General features: G+C 41.6%; 1 protein-coding gene across 14 annotated transcripts in view; it reads right to left on the bottom strand.

Moving 5' to 3' along the window:
• The window catches only part of BPTF (bromodomain PHD finger transcription factor), a 137,733-nt gene that overhangs the window by 88,126 nt on the left and 32,313 nt on the right, over positions 1-17,294 (bottom strand). For all 14 annotated transcript variants that reach the window (XM_043464245.1, XM_043464250.1, XM_043464256.1 and 11 more), the window contains exon 2: positions 8,952-9,774. In XM_043464245.1, coding sequence (XP_043320180.1) covers positions 8,952-9,774 — 823 coding nt within the window. The remainder of the gene's footprint in view (positions 1-8,951; positions 9,775-17,294) is intronic.

Raw genomic sequence — 17,294 nt, 5'->3', positions numbered from 1 at the left:
TTGACAGAAAAGGCCTATCATGAAGACACAGAGGTTGGCAGAAACTGGAATTGTGCTACCGTAAGCCAAGGAAAACCTCAGGTACCAGAAGATGGAAAACGCAAAACAAAGAATTCCTTCCTAGAGCCTCTGGAGGGAACACAGCCCCACAGACACCTTGATTTTAGACTTTTGGCCTCCAGAACTATTAGAATGTGAATTTCTCACTATACTTTGTTACAGCAGCCACAGGAAACTAATGCAGCTCAAGATTCAGAGATCAAAGGCAGCCCAAGCAGGTTAAGAGCACACATTCTGGGTTAGAATGCCTGGGACTGAATTCTGATTCTGCCACTTGCTAGTAGTATCATACTGGATAAATTATTTAAACTTGTGATACCTCAACTTCTCCATCTGTAAAATGGGGTGATAGTATTTATCAAAATGCTGCTGTGAGGATTAAACAAATTAAAAATGTAAAGTGCTTCAAACACTGACAGCATATAGTAGGTGCAGTATGTAGGATTGCTACTATTTTGCTCATCTTATGAAGTATATGATATCTACCTTAAAACAAATAATTAAAGCAGAGTGTGGTTTTTTTTTTTTTTAAGTTGTCTCAGGGTGCAAGTGGGAGAGAATTTCAGGGGGGAAAGCTCTAGGCAATGGCATATATAGGCTGACTTGAAAGATAAGTTAGTTGAAAGGCTTTGAGTTTTTTGTTTGCCTGGGTGCTTTTTATTTATTTTGTTTTGGGTGGTGGGGAGCAAGAGAATAGGGCTTCCCTGGCGGCTCACTGGTAAAGAATCTGTCTGCAATGTAGGAGGCGCGGGTTCAATCCCTGGGTCAGGAAGATCCCCTAGAGAAGGAAATGGGAACCCACTCCAGTGTTCTTGCCTGGAGAATTCCATGGACAGAGGAGCCTCGAGGGAAACAGCCCATGGGGTCACAAAAGAGTCAGATATGACTTAGCGACTGAACAACAACAAAGTTAGAGAATATGCAAAACTAGACATCTACGAACTTTCTGTTAAGGGCAAATGAAAGCATGTAATTGAAAAGTTTTTCAACTTGGGGGTAAAGGAGACCTGACCAGAGAGGCTGTTTTTAAAAACAGTCCAACTATGGAACAGAAAACACAACTGGGGAATGGGGAGTTACACACAGACCGGTTTGGAGATGACTAAACTAATAAAATTGAGATGATGTTGACAATGAGGATGCAGAGAAAGAGATTCAATATTTAAGAGATAACTACAAGGTATAAAAAACAACACGGGACAGGAGACTATTCCCAGGTTTCTAGCTTGAGCAGCAGGCAGGATGGTGATCCCATCACTAAGATGGTAACACTGAATGAAAGGCAGGTAATGGGGGCAAGTGATGCACTCATTTTTTAGACATGCTGCATCTGAGGCACCTGCTTTGTGGACTTGTCCAGGAGGCTGCTGGATACACCGAACTGGACATGGGCAGAAGGGTTACACGTGTTAGGTCTGATGGCAACTGAGTCAGTCAGTAAATAGGCAGCTTATGGCTGGAATGGGGAGGTACAGGTAGAAAGCTGTACATGTTAAAAAGGATAAATCAGTTCTGGAAAGTGAAAAAATGCAGAGCTTTAAAATGCTGTGTTCAAGGTAATTTTATCCAGAACAGACAGTGAGAGGAAAAGGTGCTAATCTAATCTGGTACCTCCTACTTTATTAAAAGCCCCAATTTCATGCAAAGGATTGATAGAATGAAAGCAATATTTAAAAAAGATTGGCCCTCTTATATATCACACTGGAACTGATCTCTAAATTGTTTGCTCAATATCTTGGTTCTTCAGGTAGACTATAAACTCATGTGTAAGAACTTTTATTTTATTCACTAACCTATCTAATTAACATTTCAAATGACTATTACATAAAAGCAATAATAGGAAAACTTAATGTCTATAAAATACTAGCATTACAATGAATAAGTGTACACTGGGACTTCCTTGGTGGTCCAGAGGTTAGGACTGTGCTTCCAATGCAGGGGGCAAGGGTTCAATTCCGGGTAGGGAAACCAGGATCCCGCAAGCCTCAGCCAAAAAAAAACAAAAAAGTGACTACAGCCCCAGACTTTGTTTCAGACATAACCCCTTGGAAAACAGGTCCACTGATTCATCATTTTAAGCTTCTGGACTTCCCCGGAAAACATATAGGAAATCTCTATATAACCTGAGCAATTTACATTGTTTCAAAACTTTTCACCAGGAGTCCACATATAATCTACCACAAGGGGGCGCTTAAACGGAAATGGTTTCAATCTAACTTTGAAAAAGATGTAAAATCTTTCGCATTTACTCAAATTACTGACAAGGAATGACTGTCATTAACGATGATACTTGAATCTTTGTATTGGAATTTACAAAGAAAATAGTCAAAATGTCTCAACACATGAAAAAAGATACTATCCTAATTCATCTAAAAGATACTATCCTAATAAAATTCATTAAATTTTATTATCATTAAGAAAGGAAATTTGAGGGACTATGATTAAAGCGTTTAAAGCAAATAAATGTAAGTGAATAGTTTCAATGCCAAACAGGTAATTTATTATTACATGTAAATTATTATTTATATAATTATTATCATTTAATAATATTTATTTAATAATATTTAATATTTAATAATTATCATCAAATAATAATTATTATGATTACATATTACACTGGGACTTCCCTGGTGGTCAGGTAGTTAAGAATCTGCCTTCCAATGCAGGGGGCAAGAGTTTGATCACTCTTCAGGGAACTAGATCCCACATGTTGCAGGGCAACTAAGTCCACGCTCCAAAGCTAGGGAGAAACCCTCATGCCGCACAATGAAGAGCCCGTGTGCCGCAACTAAGACCCAATGCACCCAAACATGTATATGAAACAATTTTACTGTCCAATTTAGAAAAGCAGATTGTTTCATCTCATTGATGTATCACAAACCCATCCACAGGACCCTTCTTGAGCCCTCTGACTCCTGTAATTTCGAAGGTCTGCACTTTATTTAACCATTCAATGAGTGTTGCTTTACATACAGATGCTGATTTATCAAGAAACAACTTTTTTGGAACACCACTTAATTCATGTCATATTTTCTAAAAATGCCTTTGTTTCAAATCTATAAGATCTCAGAAAAATCCAGTCTCAACAGAGCCAAAACCATTACACTATTTTTCTTTAAGCACTGTTTTTAACAACTAAAACAATGCAAGTTGCAGACTTCTCAAGATGAGGGCTTAGAAACTAGAGTACAGTATAAAATTAGTTGTTGAAAATATTCTTGGGAGGCCCCTGGAGGCCCAGTGGTTAGGATTCTCACTGCCACAGCCTGGATCCAATCCCTGGTCAGGGAATTTAAGATCCTGCAAATCACATGGTATGGCCAAAAAAACAAAAAAAGAAACAAGAAAAGAGAGGATTCTTAAAATTAGGTCCTGGAAAAAAAAATTTTTTTTTTAGGTCCTACTTCCTAATAGCCAAAGCGTCTTGGGCAAGTCCAAGAGCAACTTATTTAACTTCTCTTGAGTTTTAGTTTTTCATCTAGGAAATGTAGACAAGAACAGTACCTACATTATTGGGTTGTTGTGAGGATTAATATTAAAAACGTATTTGTAAAATGTTTATTAGAAAACAATGCACACATTATTCTAAGTGGAAGAATTGAGAAGAAAAACATCAGTATATATTCCTTTTTATGTGAAATGTTTAGAAAAGGCGAATTCATACAAACAGCAGAGGAGTGATTTTCTAAGGCTGAGGATGGGCGTGAGATTAACTGTAGACAGATACGAGAAAACTTTCATTCAGGATGACTGAAATGCAGAGTGGCCAACCACGTGGATTTGTCTCAGGAGGAAATGTTTCCTGGGATGTGCGGCTTTCAGTGTTAATTTACTAAAATTATTGAATTGTACACCTATAACAACAGAATTTTATAATACATAAGTTAATAAACAGACCAGGGAATTCCCTGCTGGTCCAGTGGTTAGGATTCTGAGCTTCTATTGTAAGGCGCAAGGGTTCGCCCCAGGTCAGAAAACTAAAATCCCACATGCCACGTGGTGTGATGAAAACAAAACAAGGGCAGGACAGGGAAGGCAACAGAAGAATGGGAGCAGAGCAGCACAGAGTATCACTCACTTCCTGACTGGTTCACAGCAATCCTGGGCTCTGAGCCCTTACGGGGAGGCACAGGACGGAGTGAGGGGGCCTGTTAACTGCTGCGCTGCTTGCTGCCTAGAGGGCGTAAGCACCAGGCTCCCTGAAAGGCAGTGTCACTGACCCGTCATTTAGAATGAAAGACTGCATTAAACTTCACACCAAAATGTGGTTACAGTCACCTCTCCATTGGTAATGACCCCGCCAACACAAGCTTCCATGATGGAACAATAAACACCACAACCAGATATGTGGGAGGTACGGGGGCAAAAAAGAGAATTATATAAAAATTTAAAATAACTGACAGAACCCAAAAAACACAAAATAACATCTACAAACATAATACACTGTTTCTCACACTGGTTTCCGGATTAAGGACCAGACTGAACCCACGTCTCATTCACGCTCGCTCTGGAAACCCTCTTGCTGGGTGCTGTGCTGAGCCGCTCAGTCATGTCTCCTTGTGACCCCGTGGACTACAGTCCACCAGGCACCTCAGTCCACGGGATTCTCCCCGCAAGAACACTGGAGGGGGTTGCCATGCCGTCCTCTAGGGGATCTTCCCAAACCAGGGATTGAACCCAGGTCTCCTGCATTACAGGCAGATTCTTACCATCTGAGCCACCAGGGAAGCCCCTTGAAACTCTCTTACAACTGCTAAAGAAATATTTTTAAAGATGTAAACTTATGGTACTTCCCTGATGGCTCAGTGGTAAAGAACTGGCTTGCTAGTGTAGGAGACCCAGGTTCGATCCCTGGTCTGGGAGGATCTCACATGCCTCAAAGTAACTAAATGCATGAGCCACAATGATTGAGCCTGTGATCTAGAGCCTGGGAACAGCAACTACTGAAGCCCGTGCACCCATAAGCCCATGCTCCGCAGCAAGAGAAGCCACCGCAACGAGAAGCCCGCACACGGCAACTAGAGAGTAACCCATGCTCGCTGCAACTAGAGAAAAGCCCGTGCACCAACAAAGACCCATCACAGCCAAATAAATAAATAAAATTATAAAGTATGTTTGCATTTTTCAAAAAAGATCTAAGCATACAAGAATAAAGAAACTAGATAATCATAATTCAAAAAGATACATGCACCCTCATGTTCACAGCAGCACTATTTACAACTGCCAGGACAAAAGTAACCTAGATGCCCATTCACAGAAGGATGGATAAAGAAGATGTGGTACATACATACAATGGAATATTACTCAGCCATTTAAAAAAAATGAAGTAAGGACTTCCCTGGTGGTCCAGTGGTTAAGAATCTCTCTTGCAATGCAGAGGACGTGGGTTCGATCCCTGGTTAGGGAACTGAAATTCCACATGCCTCAGAGCTACTGAGCCTACGGGCCCCAACGAAAGATCCCACATGATGTAATGAAGATCCCAACTGCTGCAACTAAGACCTGCCACAACGAAATAAATATTTTTCTAAGAAGAATGAAATATGTCATTGTGCAGCAACATGGATGGAACTAGAGACTCTTAAACTAAGTGAAGTAAGTCAGAGAGAGAACAACAAATACCATATGATATTGCTGACATATGGAATCTACATAAAGGGTACAAATGAACTTGTCTATGAAACAGAAACAGCTTTACAGATGGGGAAAACAAATGTATGGTTACCAGTGGGTAAGTGTGGGGAGGGATAAACTGGGAGACTGGGATTGACATATATACACTGCTATATATACAGCAGATAACTTAATAAGGACCTACGGGATGGCACAGGGAACTCTACTCAATACTCCGTAATAGCATATATGGGAAAAGAATTTTTAAAAGAGTAGGTATCTGTATGCATATAACTGATTCACTTTGTGGTATACCTGACACTAACATAAAATTGTTAATCAACTATACTCCAATAAAAATTTTTAAAAAAAATTAGAGAAAATAAAAAAAGACAACAAAGACAACAGCAGCAGCAAAACTGGAAGCAGGAAAGCAAATAGACAAGTGATAACTGCCTTTAACAGAGCCACGAAAGTGCAATCTGAAATATAAAGGGTGGAGCTGAGAACCAGCGATCACAATACTCAGAAGGCCCGGAAATGCGGAAGGAGTATCGACAGCAGCGAAGGGCTTGGCAGCTGGGTCAGGAGCAGATCCAGAGACCATGTACCGACCCACTTTAAGCCACTAAAGGTTTAGTTCCTACAGGAGGTCAAAGTGAGATTCTCTGGACCAGGGGACACCAGGAACAAAGGTACTGTACAGAAAACCAAGGAACTGAGTGGCTAGGCACACAGTATGGAGAAGCCTCTTGAGAGTCCCTTGGGCTGCAAGGAGACCAAACCAGCCAATCCTAAAGGAAATCAACCCTGAATATTCATTGGAAGGACGGATGCTAAAGCTCCAATACTTTGGCCACCTGCTGCAAAGAGCCAACTCACTGGAAAATACCCTGATGCTGGGAATGATTGAGGGAAGGAGGAAAAGGGAGCAACAGAGGATGATGGTTGGATGGCATCATCAACTCAATGGACCTGAGTTTGAGCAAACTCCGGCAGATAGTGAAGGACAGGGAAGCCTGGCGTGCTGCAGTCCATGGGGTTGCAAAGAATCGGCCACGACTGAGCCACTGAACAAAAAACAAAGCGCAAAGTAAACGTGGTGTGCACGGTAAACACAGCCCACGTTCTCCACCCAGCCAGCCAGACCCTCAGGCTCCACGCCGGACACGAGAAAAGGCCTCTCTGGACCACCTGACAAGTTCAAGAGGGAGGGCTGAAGATAGTGAGTGCCACTGGGGATCACCAAGAACAAAGATTAAGAAAAATCACCTAAAGGTTAAGCTCAAAATTGACATAGCCTACCCACTTGCTCAGAACTTTCAATCAGCTGTATAACCCCACAAGGTTAATCAATCAAGAGGAGAAAACTAAGGATTAATGGACCTCTAAGGATGGAAGAGACAAAACAAACAAACAGCAGGAAGAAGCAGACTAGAAGGAACAGAGACCATGCAGAGAGGGAAAAAATAAATGAAAAACTATCAAAACTACCAAAAATAATCTTCAAAAGAGAAACTTATTCCCAGAAAATAATAAAAGACCAGGATTTTATGTTATTTTTAAAAAACGAGGATGATTTTAAGAACAAAAGAGCTCTTAAAAAATAAAAATATGATAGGAAAGGAAAAATAAATAGTAGGGCTTGAAGACCAAGATAAAGAAATCTTCCAGAAAAACTGAGCAACACAGACGCACACCGAGCAACACGCACGCGTGCGCACACACACCCACACTCCAAAGAAGACAAAGAGGAAAACTGGAGAGAAAAGATAAAATCAGAAGACCAAAACAGGAAGTCCAACATTCAATAAAATAATAGTTCAAGAAAAATGAAACAGGGAACAGGAGAGGAGGAAGTCGTCAAGGGAAGTTCTCAGAACTGACTCAACTGTCAGACTCAAAGTGCCCACCACACACACAATGGACAAAAACAGACCCCCGTGAGGCCGTATCACTCTAAAACTGCAGGAACCACCAAGGCAAAGAGAAGGTTCTATAAGCTTCCAGGTAAGTCCAAGCTGGTTCTATACAAAGAAGCAGTGAATGGATTCAGATTTCTCAACAGCAACACTGCAAGACAACAACTGTACAAAATTCTGAAATTCGCTGTTTATTCTGTGCCATTTTTAAAAACTAAGGGTGGGCCTGGCTAAGCTCCTCCTCTCTACCTGGCCTGGTCTGGCCGTGGGCTGATGAAGTTCCTTCTCTCCTCTCCACGCCTGCTCTTTCATTTCATCCCACGACAAATTTTCTGCTTTGACCTAGTTCTGAGAGCTTGAAGAAGGCTCTGAAAACTTTACAAGCTGAAACTACAAAGCAGCCTGCTCTCTCTGACCATACTTCTACAGGCTGTCCAAAACCAAGTACACACTACAACCCTGTCCAGCACCCTCACTAAGGTTAACCCTCTGCTTTCCCAGACTTCCTCCCACTCTTCCCACTGCCCTGCCTGGAAGAAATCTCTTGAAAACCCTTGGGAAAGCACAAGCCAAGACTAGGACCATGTGTTTGCTGGGTTTATCTTCTGGGAGACTGCAATCAGTACGACAGCACCGATCTTTCCTGAGACAGCTCGTTTGTTCTTGCTGCCTCTTTTCATATACAGATAGAGCAAAACTAAAAAGAGAAGCAAGAAAATCCTAACACCAAAGTTAGGATGGAGACTATCCTGGGGGGTGGGAGCAGGGGTTGGGGGCGGTGCAGGGAATCTAATGGGGGAAGCGCCCACAGTGGCATGTGGCTTTCCACCTAGTAATTAATGTTTTCAATTAATTTTAAGTAATTAATTTTTGCATCCTAGGTACTGAATACAATGGTGTATACTTTGCTTTTTCTCATATACCCTTCTGTCCTTACAATTGTAAAAACTTGTTTTAATGCACATATTCCTTCAAATTAGTAGTTATTAAACTATACAATTCATTGGGCTTCCCAGATGGTGCCAGTGGTAAAGAATCAACCTGCCAATACAGGAGACGTAGGACACGTGGGTTTGATCCCTGGGTGGAGAAGATCACCTGGAGAAGGACACGGCAATCCACTCCAGTATTCTTGCCTGGAGAATCCCATGGACAGAGGAGCCTGGCAGGCGACAGTCCACTGGGTCGCAGAGTCGAACACTACTGAAGCGACTTGGCACACACGCATACAGCTCATTATTAAATCACAAAACTTTGTATCACATCGGCAGCACAGCTCTGCTACATCAGTCATGAAGGAAGCTGGCTTAATTTTAAATACACACCAAAAAAAAACCTAAGACCAGATTTACTCACATTATGAGTCTTCGGTTTAAGAACCAGTATTTCCTCCGACTTCTGTCATATCCGATAGGTTCGTGTCGAATATAGGGTTTGTTTTTTTGGATTTCAGCAACGCAGTCAGTCACACCAGGCACCTTATGTGCTACACAGACTTCACACTGCCACTCATCCTCCGGCACCTCCTCGAGCGGCGGCTTCACACATTCCAAATGGTACACCGCCGAGCAGGTCTCGCAGCAAAGCAAATCCCCGAGTTTGTGACAGACCCGACAGTGGTCGTCGTACTGGATCACCCCTTCAGACATCAACTCCTCACGGGCGATGTTTGTGGTGAGAAACTGATCGACTAAGAACTGCAGAACTTTGATTTTGTTCTCTACTGGTCCGTAAGGATAGTCCTCTGCTTCTTGGTAAGGAAGAACGTGATGGTACTCCTTGTCACTCTCACAGTACACCCGCAGCACCTCTGGCCACGTCATGCCATCGATGAAATACAGCGTGGAATTCACGCTGTCTTTCAGATCAGCGGGTCCAAAGGTAGTATTGGAAGTGTCTTCTTCACGCAAGACGGCTTTCAAAAGCACGACGTGCATCTCTGCCATAAGTGTGCACTGCTCTTGACTCACCAGAGCCGCACAGAAGTCCTCGAAGCGAAAAGGAGATAACCTTAGAACCGTGCCAAAGTTCCGCAATACCTCATAAATGGCAATAACATTCATTATATGCTCGTTAGGCACCATTAAATCCTCAGAGGACTTGGGAAATTCAAGGGGCGGGATGTCTTTTTCTTCCAATATTGGAGAACGAGGCCGATGTACTCTCGGTTTTCGCCTACCTGTAAAGAAAGAAATGGTATAATTACAAATCAAGGCCTCATTTCTACAAACTATGGGTTTTCTAGTTTCTCCTGTTTGGACATATACCCCCGAAAAGAGATATGCCATACTTCTATTTTTCTAATAACTGCCAAGTTCAAAGAACCAAGAAGCAATGATTTAGCTCTGATCTTTAAGTCTGTAGAAAATCTAAATGCAAAGTTTTCCCATTATATCCCAAACCAGAAGCACAAAATAAATTGCAATTATATTCAGTTCTCAATTACCTAGAGGGGTTAACTGGTTTATAAGTAATCATGATAAAAAAGTTAACAGTGTATTTGTGAAAGACCCGAAGAGAATATAAATGAAAAAAAGACATCTCCAAGAGAACAGGCGCAACCTGGTGCCCGCTGCAGTAAGAAATGGCTCTCAGCAACCAGACAGGAAGTCCGCTGGTGCAGCAGCCCTCTTCCTCGGCCAGAAGTACTTCCGGAGTTCCACATGAAGCTCAAGGTTAGGGCTGAGACAGAAAGGAAGGAGGAAGGAAGAGAGAAGACAAGCAAGGTTCCAATACTGGGAGAAAATGAGGTCGGGGGTTCACTTAAGAAACAGACAACAGATTGTAATTTTTCAGTATAAATTAAGCAAAAGCAGGTGCCTGCTTGCCAAGTTATGAGCTGCGATGTCCAGTCTAGGAATGCCTATGTATGTAAATAAATATACCAACACATATCATTTGAGAGCTTAGTTTATAACAAGCATGCAGATCTCATTCAATCCTCAGAAAAAGTCTATGAAGTATTTTAATAAGAAAACTTGTGGAAAGAAACAAGTTTCTCTTAAAATGCTATGCCTGCATTACTATTATTACACTTTCCAATGATGTTTACAGAACAAGAAATGTGTTTTTAAATACCAGGATTAATTTTATCAAGATCAGTTAACACTGAATTCGTTTTTCACAATTAAGCTTTATGGTAACCATGGATTTGGGCTGCTGGTCACCTCTTGATTGCCTCTTCCGTCCCCCATTCCTAAGCCCTCCTCAGATCCAGCTAACTCTCATTAGGTACAAACTAAAAGGGTACAGGACACCAGGAGAACAAAGTATACTAAAGGATATAAAAGGTCAAGATCTTTTATACAAAGCACTACTCCCCATATTCATTCACTGGAAAGATTTTCCAAATAAGACTATATCCATTACTTTCTGTAGAAAAAGGTTCAAGGGATCACCCTAGGCAAGACTTCGCAGGTGAGCCTATATAGTAAGGGGCTTCCCTGGTGGCTCAGTGGTAAAGAATCCGCCTGCCAAGAAGATGCAGGTTCCATCCCTGGGTCGGGAAGATCCCCTGGAGGAGGAAATGGCAACCCACTCCAGTATTCTTGCCTGGGAAATCCCACAGACAGAGGAGCCTGACAGGCTACAGTTCATGGGGTTGCAAAGAGGTAGACACAACTTTTAGTGACTGAGCACCCACCCTACGTAGTAAGGAAAGAAACCTCCTTCATCTTAGCAAATTTTCATCTACTACAAAGATGCAGTTTTCACAGACTCAACTAAGTCACAGAATCACCATATTAGTGATAAGCATCATGATGGTAATCCAGTCCATTTCACTGTCTTCTGGAAATTATTTGGGTCTCAGCTGCTTAAGTATAAATAAAAGAAAGCCGAAAGGGATTAAGGTAAGACTGAACCTAGAGGAATCCCTCAAATCCAAGAGAAGAAATACAAGTCACCAACTGAGACAAACCTGCTTATAGAGACAGTGCCTGAGTTCCTCTCGGCTGTTCATGCAAAATGCTGTCAAATAGAGTCCAAGTAAAAGATTGCAGAAGGAAAGGTTGGAAAAGTAGTTCGAGGACCAGAACACAGGGATCCTTAAATGTTAGGTGCAGGCATTTGTGCAGCACTTTATTCAGACAGTAGTGAAGGTTGTAAAGAGAACCTGAACAGGGCATGAGAAGAGTGTTCTAGAAAGTCTTCGCTGGCTTCAGTGTGCACAATGAAAAGGACAAGGGGAAGAGATCAGAAACAGGGCGTCTTCTGCAACTACCGAGAAAATACAGACCTGGATTCAGAGTCTGGCTGTGAGAACGAAGAAAAAGATAGATAAAAGTGACCTTACGAAGCAAGAAATCAAGGGCAGTGGAATGTAACATGGCCACCTTAACATCTGACTCTGGTGCCACTTCCTGCACAAGACTACTCTAACTCCCCCAAACTCTTCTGAATTCTTGTCGCCTTCTCTGAGCCATTTGTTCCCTTATAATTTACCTGTTCATGGTATCTATTCCACCTCTGCAGCTGAACACCCACCTCTGAGACCTACGAAAGATCTGACATGCTTCTTTTACTAGCGGCATTTGCCAGCATCACTCTCTTTGGAGAACTGCCTTCCCCCTACACCACCCGAATCTGATGGGGTCCTCAAACATAGTATTCCATCTCCCGATCGTTGGCACTGCGGGCCAGCTAGAGTCCTGCCTGATATTTTATATTCAGATGTTGAGTGAGTACTCTGAAGCTTGTTCTTTCCAAGATGGTAGCCAGAGGTGGTCTGGGGCCAACCCACCTTTACCACCCTTGTGGAAGAAGGGAATAAACACAAGAGACAGAAGAAGGAGTAGGAGAAAAGTACTGCTATAACTCAGGAGTACTGGCAGAAGCTGTCATTCAAATTTCCCAGTCACACAAACCAAAAACCACTCCCCTTTTGCTTAAAGTGAACATGTTGGTTTTCTGCCACTTGCAAATAAAAGGGAACTGATTAGAACAGTATTTAACACAGTATATAAATCTTTTATAATGAGAAACTCAGAAAATTGCTATTTAAAGACTATCAATGAGAGCAGTTAATGCTTTTTTTTCCCCTAAAAAAAGACTGTTGATAGTACTCTTCTGTAGTAGACAGTAACAGAAACACTGTCCAACGTCTAATTTTAAAGTATCAGCTTTCACAGATTCTAAAAGATTTTGCATAACCGCTGTGTTCTGATATTTAACAATTCATTTAGCTTTATCTTAAGCTAAAGCATGTTTGCTTTCTATTAGGTTTAGAGGTAAGAGGAAGAAAGGCAAAAAAAGGCTCACAAATTCTACACTCCAGTATCTAGCTGGAAACCATAAAATAGGGTATATTCAAACTACAACTATATACACACTGAACAATGTGAGCACTTTTCAAAGTTAACATTAAATACTAGTCAGTCCATTCTGAAGTATTATTGGGAAAGTTTAAATAAGTTCAATTGTTAAGAAGGCAATTTGGCAAAAATCTTATCTGAAGGCATAAGCCCTTTGACCCAGCAATTCCACCTCCTAGAAGTTATTCTACAGATATAGACACATGCATTTAAGTAAGTACAAAATACTTAATGCAACAGTTTCTTTGTGTGTATTTTCTGGGTTTTTTCATTTAATCTAAATATACATCAATACTTAAATCATAAATTACAATGCATATAGATAACAGCATCCAATACAGCAGTTGAAAAGAATAAGATGATATTCATATGGGTTGAAATAAAAAATCTTGGAGATATGTTATTAAATAGAAGAAAAAGCCAGCTACAAAATAATGATGAGAATGTCATTTGAGAAAAGAAATTAGAAACAAACAATAAAAAGGGGGGAAAGAGCAATATAGTATATGCATCTAAGAGGTCATATAAGAATCTTTTTCATAGTTGCTTCTGGGGAGGAGAAATGGAGGAAAGGAAGGAAGAAAGGCTAATTTTTTTTATCCTTTTATAGTCTTAAACATCACATGCACATATTTTTACTATATTTTAAGAAAAATACTGGGCAGGTATCTGTGCAAATACATAAAAATATTAATATTCAAATCAATAAAACGATGCTAGTAATAATGGCTACTGATCGTTTTGTATGAACACAAATATAAGGTCATTATGCCAAATTCAAAGATTCACGTTTAAGCATAGAGTATAGTGTATAAAGAGAAAACTCGTAAAATTAAACCACTTACGCCCCTCAACTGTCAATCATTAGTACTAGCAAGTCAAGTCATTTCAACTATTCAGGGAAATGTATTTATAATATACCACTGAGGATTATGCTCATTACCATTGCAACACTGATCTAATATCTAGCAGATAAATTAGATTAATTTTCCTGTATTAAAGAAAAAAGTGATTAACATCGACCTCACTAGCTATCCAGAAAAGGCGGAGTAAAACCACAATGAGATACTGTTTCATACTCATCAACAGACAAAAGTTTTAAAGTCCATCCAAACAAACTGTTGAGAAGAACAGACGACAGAAACACTGGTATATCACCTTTGGGACCCTAAAGTGGCACCACCACTTTGGGGAGCAAGTCAGCAAGAGCCAGGTTAAGGCTATACACATAACCTTGAGAGGGCAGTCTGCCAACTTTTTGTCCACGACCCAAAATAAGAATACATTTTATACCTCAATCTAGTATACAGCCCAAAACTAAAATCTTTTAAGCACTACTCTTAGCTTCCCTCATAGCTCAGCTGGTGAAGGATCCACCTGAAATGCAGGAAACCCTGGTTCGATTCCTGGGTTGGGAAGATCTGCTGGAGAAGGGATAGGCTACCCACTCCAGTATTCTTGGGCTTCCCTTGTGGCTCGGCTGGTAAAGAATCCACCTGCAATGTGGGAGAGCTGGGTTCGATCCCTGAGTTGGGAAGATCCCCTGGAGAAGGGAACAGCTACCCACTCCAGTATTCTGGCCTGGAGAATTCCACAGACTGTACAGTCCATGGGGTCGCAAAGAGTGGGACACGACTGAGCGACTTTCACTTTCTTTCACTTTCACTTAGACTAATATCTTCTCTTCCATCCCATTTCAATATCTTCTATTCCATTCTTTTTCTGCTTTTAAAACATGCGGCATGCAGCCCACAATCTGAAAAACACCACTCAGGAGTTTCGTGACACCCTCTGGTGAGGCCTCTGCACTCACTGAGGAGGGCACTGGCTCCTTCCCTGGCTGGATCCTGCCTGCCTCACCGGGGCTGCCGTGGTGGCTCAGTGGTAAGGAATCCACCTGCCGAGACAGGAGACGCAGGAGATGCGGGTTCGATCCCTAGGCCAGGAAGATCTCCTGGAGGAGGAAACGGCAACCCGCTCCAGTATTCTTGCCTGGGAAGTCCCCTGGAGAGAGGACCTGGCGGGCTACAGTGCACGGTCACAAAGACTCGGACACAACTGAGCACAGCACGGCACGCTGGCCAGAGTGGCCAAGATACAAAGTTTGAGATGCTGCCTTGAAAACTATCCATCCTAAAACTGGAAGTGCAGCAAAATCACATGGTACACTGCTAAAGAATGCACAGGAGAACTATACAAGATCTTAAAGACCCAGATAACCACAATGGTGTGATCACTCACCTAGAGCCAGACATCCTGGAGTGCGAAATCAAGTGGGCTGTAGGAAGCATGACTACAAATGAATCTAGTGGAGGTGATGGAATTCCAGTTGAGCTATTTTAAATCCTGAAAGATGATGCTGTGAAAGTGCTGCACTCAATACGCCAGCAAATTCAGAAAACTCAGCAGTAGCCACAGTACTGGAAAAGGTCAGTTTTCATTCCAATTCCAAAGAGAGGCAATGCCAAAGAATATTCAAACTACTGCACAATTTCACTCATCTCACACGCTAGCAAAGTAATGCTCAAAATTCTCCAAGCTAGGTTTCCATAGTACATGAACTCAGCGATAACTTCCAGATATTCAAGCTAGATTGAGAAAAGGCAGACGAACCAGACATCAAATTGCCAACATCCACTGGATCGTAGAGAAAGCAAGAGAATTCCAGAAAAAGATCTGCTTCATTGACTACACTAAAGCCTTTGACTGTGTGGATCACAACAAACTGTGGAAAATTCTTAAAGAGATGGGAATACCAGACCACCTTATCTGCCTCCTGAGAAATCTGTATGCAGGTCAAGAAGCAACAGTTAGAACCAGACATGGAACAACAGACTGGTTCCAAACTAGGATAAGAGTACGTCAAGGCTGTATGTTGTCACCCTGCTTATTTAACTTATATGCAGAGTACATCATGTGAAATGCTAGGCTGGATGAAGCACAAGCTGGAATCAAGACTGCTGGGAGAAATACCAATAACCTCAGATATGTAGATGACACCACCCTTATGGCAGAAAGCAAAGAGGAACTAAAGAGCTTCTTGATGAAAGTGAAAGAGGAGAGTGAAAAAGCTGGCTTAAAACTAAAATTTCCAGCCGTTAAAAAGAATTCATTTGAACCAGTCCTAATGAGATGGATGAAGCTGGAGCCCATTATACAGAGTGAAGTAAGCCAGAAAGATAAAGAACATTACAGCATACTAACACATATATATGGAATTTAGAAAGATGGTAACGATAACCCTATATGCAAAACAGAAAAAGAGACACAGAAATACAGAACAGACTTTTGAACTCTGTGGGAGAATGTGAGGGTGGGATATTTCAAAAGAACAGCATGTATACTATCTATGGTGAAACAGATCACCAGCCCAGGTGGGATGCATGAGACAAGTGCTCCGGCCTGGTGCACTGGGAAGACCCAGAGGAATCGGGTAGAGAGGGAGGTGGGAGGGGGGATCGGGATGGGGAATACGTGTAAATCCATGGCTGATTCATATCAATGTATGACAAAACCCACTGAAATGTTGTGAAGTAATTAGCCTCAACTAATAAAAAAAAAAAAAAAAACTAAAATTTCAAAAAAACAAAGATCATGGCGTCCAGTCCCATCACTTCATGGCAAATAGATGGGGAAACAATGGAAACAGTGACAGACTTTATTTTTTTGGGCTCCAAAATCACTGCAGATGGTGACTGCAGCAGCCACAAAATTAAAAGACACTTGCTCCTTGGAAGAAAAGCTATGACAAACCTAGACAGCATATTAAAAAGCAGAGATTTTACTTTACCAACAAAGTCTGTATAGTCAAAGCTATGGTTTTTACAGTAGTCATGTACAGATGTGAGAGTTGGATCATACAGAAAGCTGAGCACTGAAGAATTGATGCTTTTGAGCTGTGGTGTTGGAGAAGACTCTTGAGAGTCCCTTGACCTGCAAGGAGATCCAACCAGTCAATCCTAAAGGAAATCAGTCCTGAATATTCATTGGAAGGACGGATGCTAAAGTTCCAATACTTTGGCCGCCTGATAACTGACTCATTGGAAAAGACCCTGATGCTGGGAAAGACTGAAGGCAGGAGAAGGGGATGACAGAGGAGGAGATGGTTGGACGGCATCACTGACTCAATGGACATGAGTTTGAGCAAGCTCTGGGAGTTGGTGATGGACAGGGAGGCCTGGCGTGCTGCCAGCCATGGGGTCACATAGAGTCGCACACGACTGAGTGAATGAATTGAACTGAACTGAAACTGTTAAAAGCAGAGTCTCAAAATGCAACTCAAATTTACAGACCCCAGGTGAAGCTCAGTAATCTGTATTTTAAACCTTTCTCCCCCAGATAATTCCCATGTGCAGTCAAGTTTGAAAATTAGGGCTTTACTGAAATT

This window comes from Cervus canadensis, chromosome 1 (genome assembly GCF_019320065.1).
Source record: "Cervus canadensis isolate Bull #8, Minnesota chromosome 1, ASM1932006v1, whole genome shotgun sequence".
Lineage (NCBI taxonomy): Eukaryota > Metazoa > Chordata > Mammalia > Artiodactyla > Cervidae > Cervus > Cervus canadensis.
The sequence above is the reverse complement of the archived record's forward strand: the minus strand, read 5'-3'. Positions and strand labels throughout refer to the sequence as shown.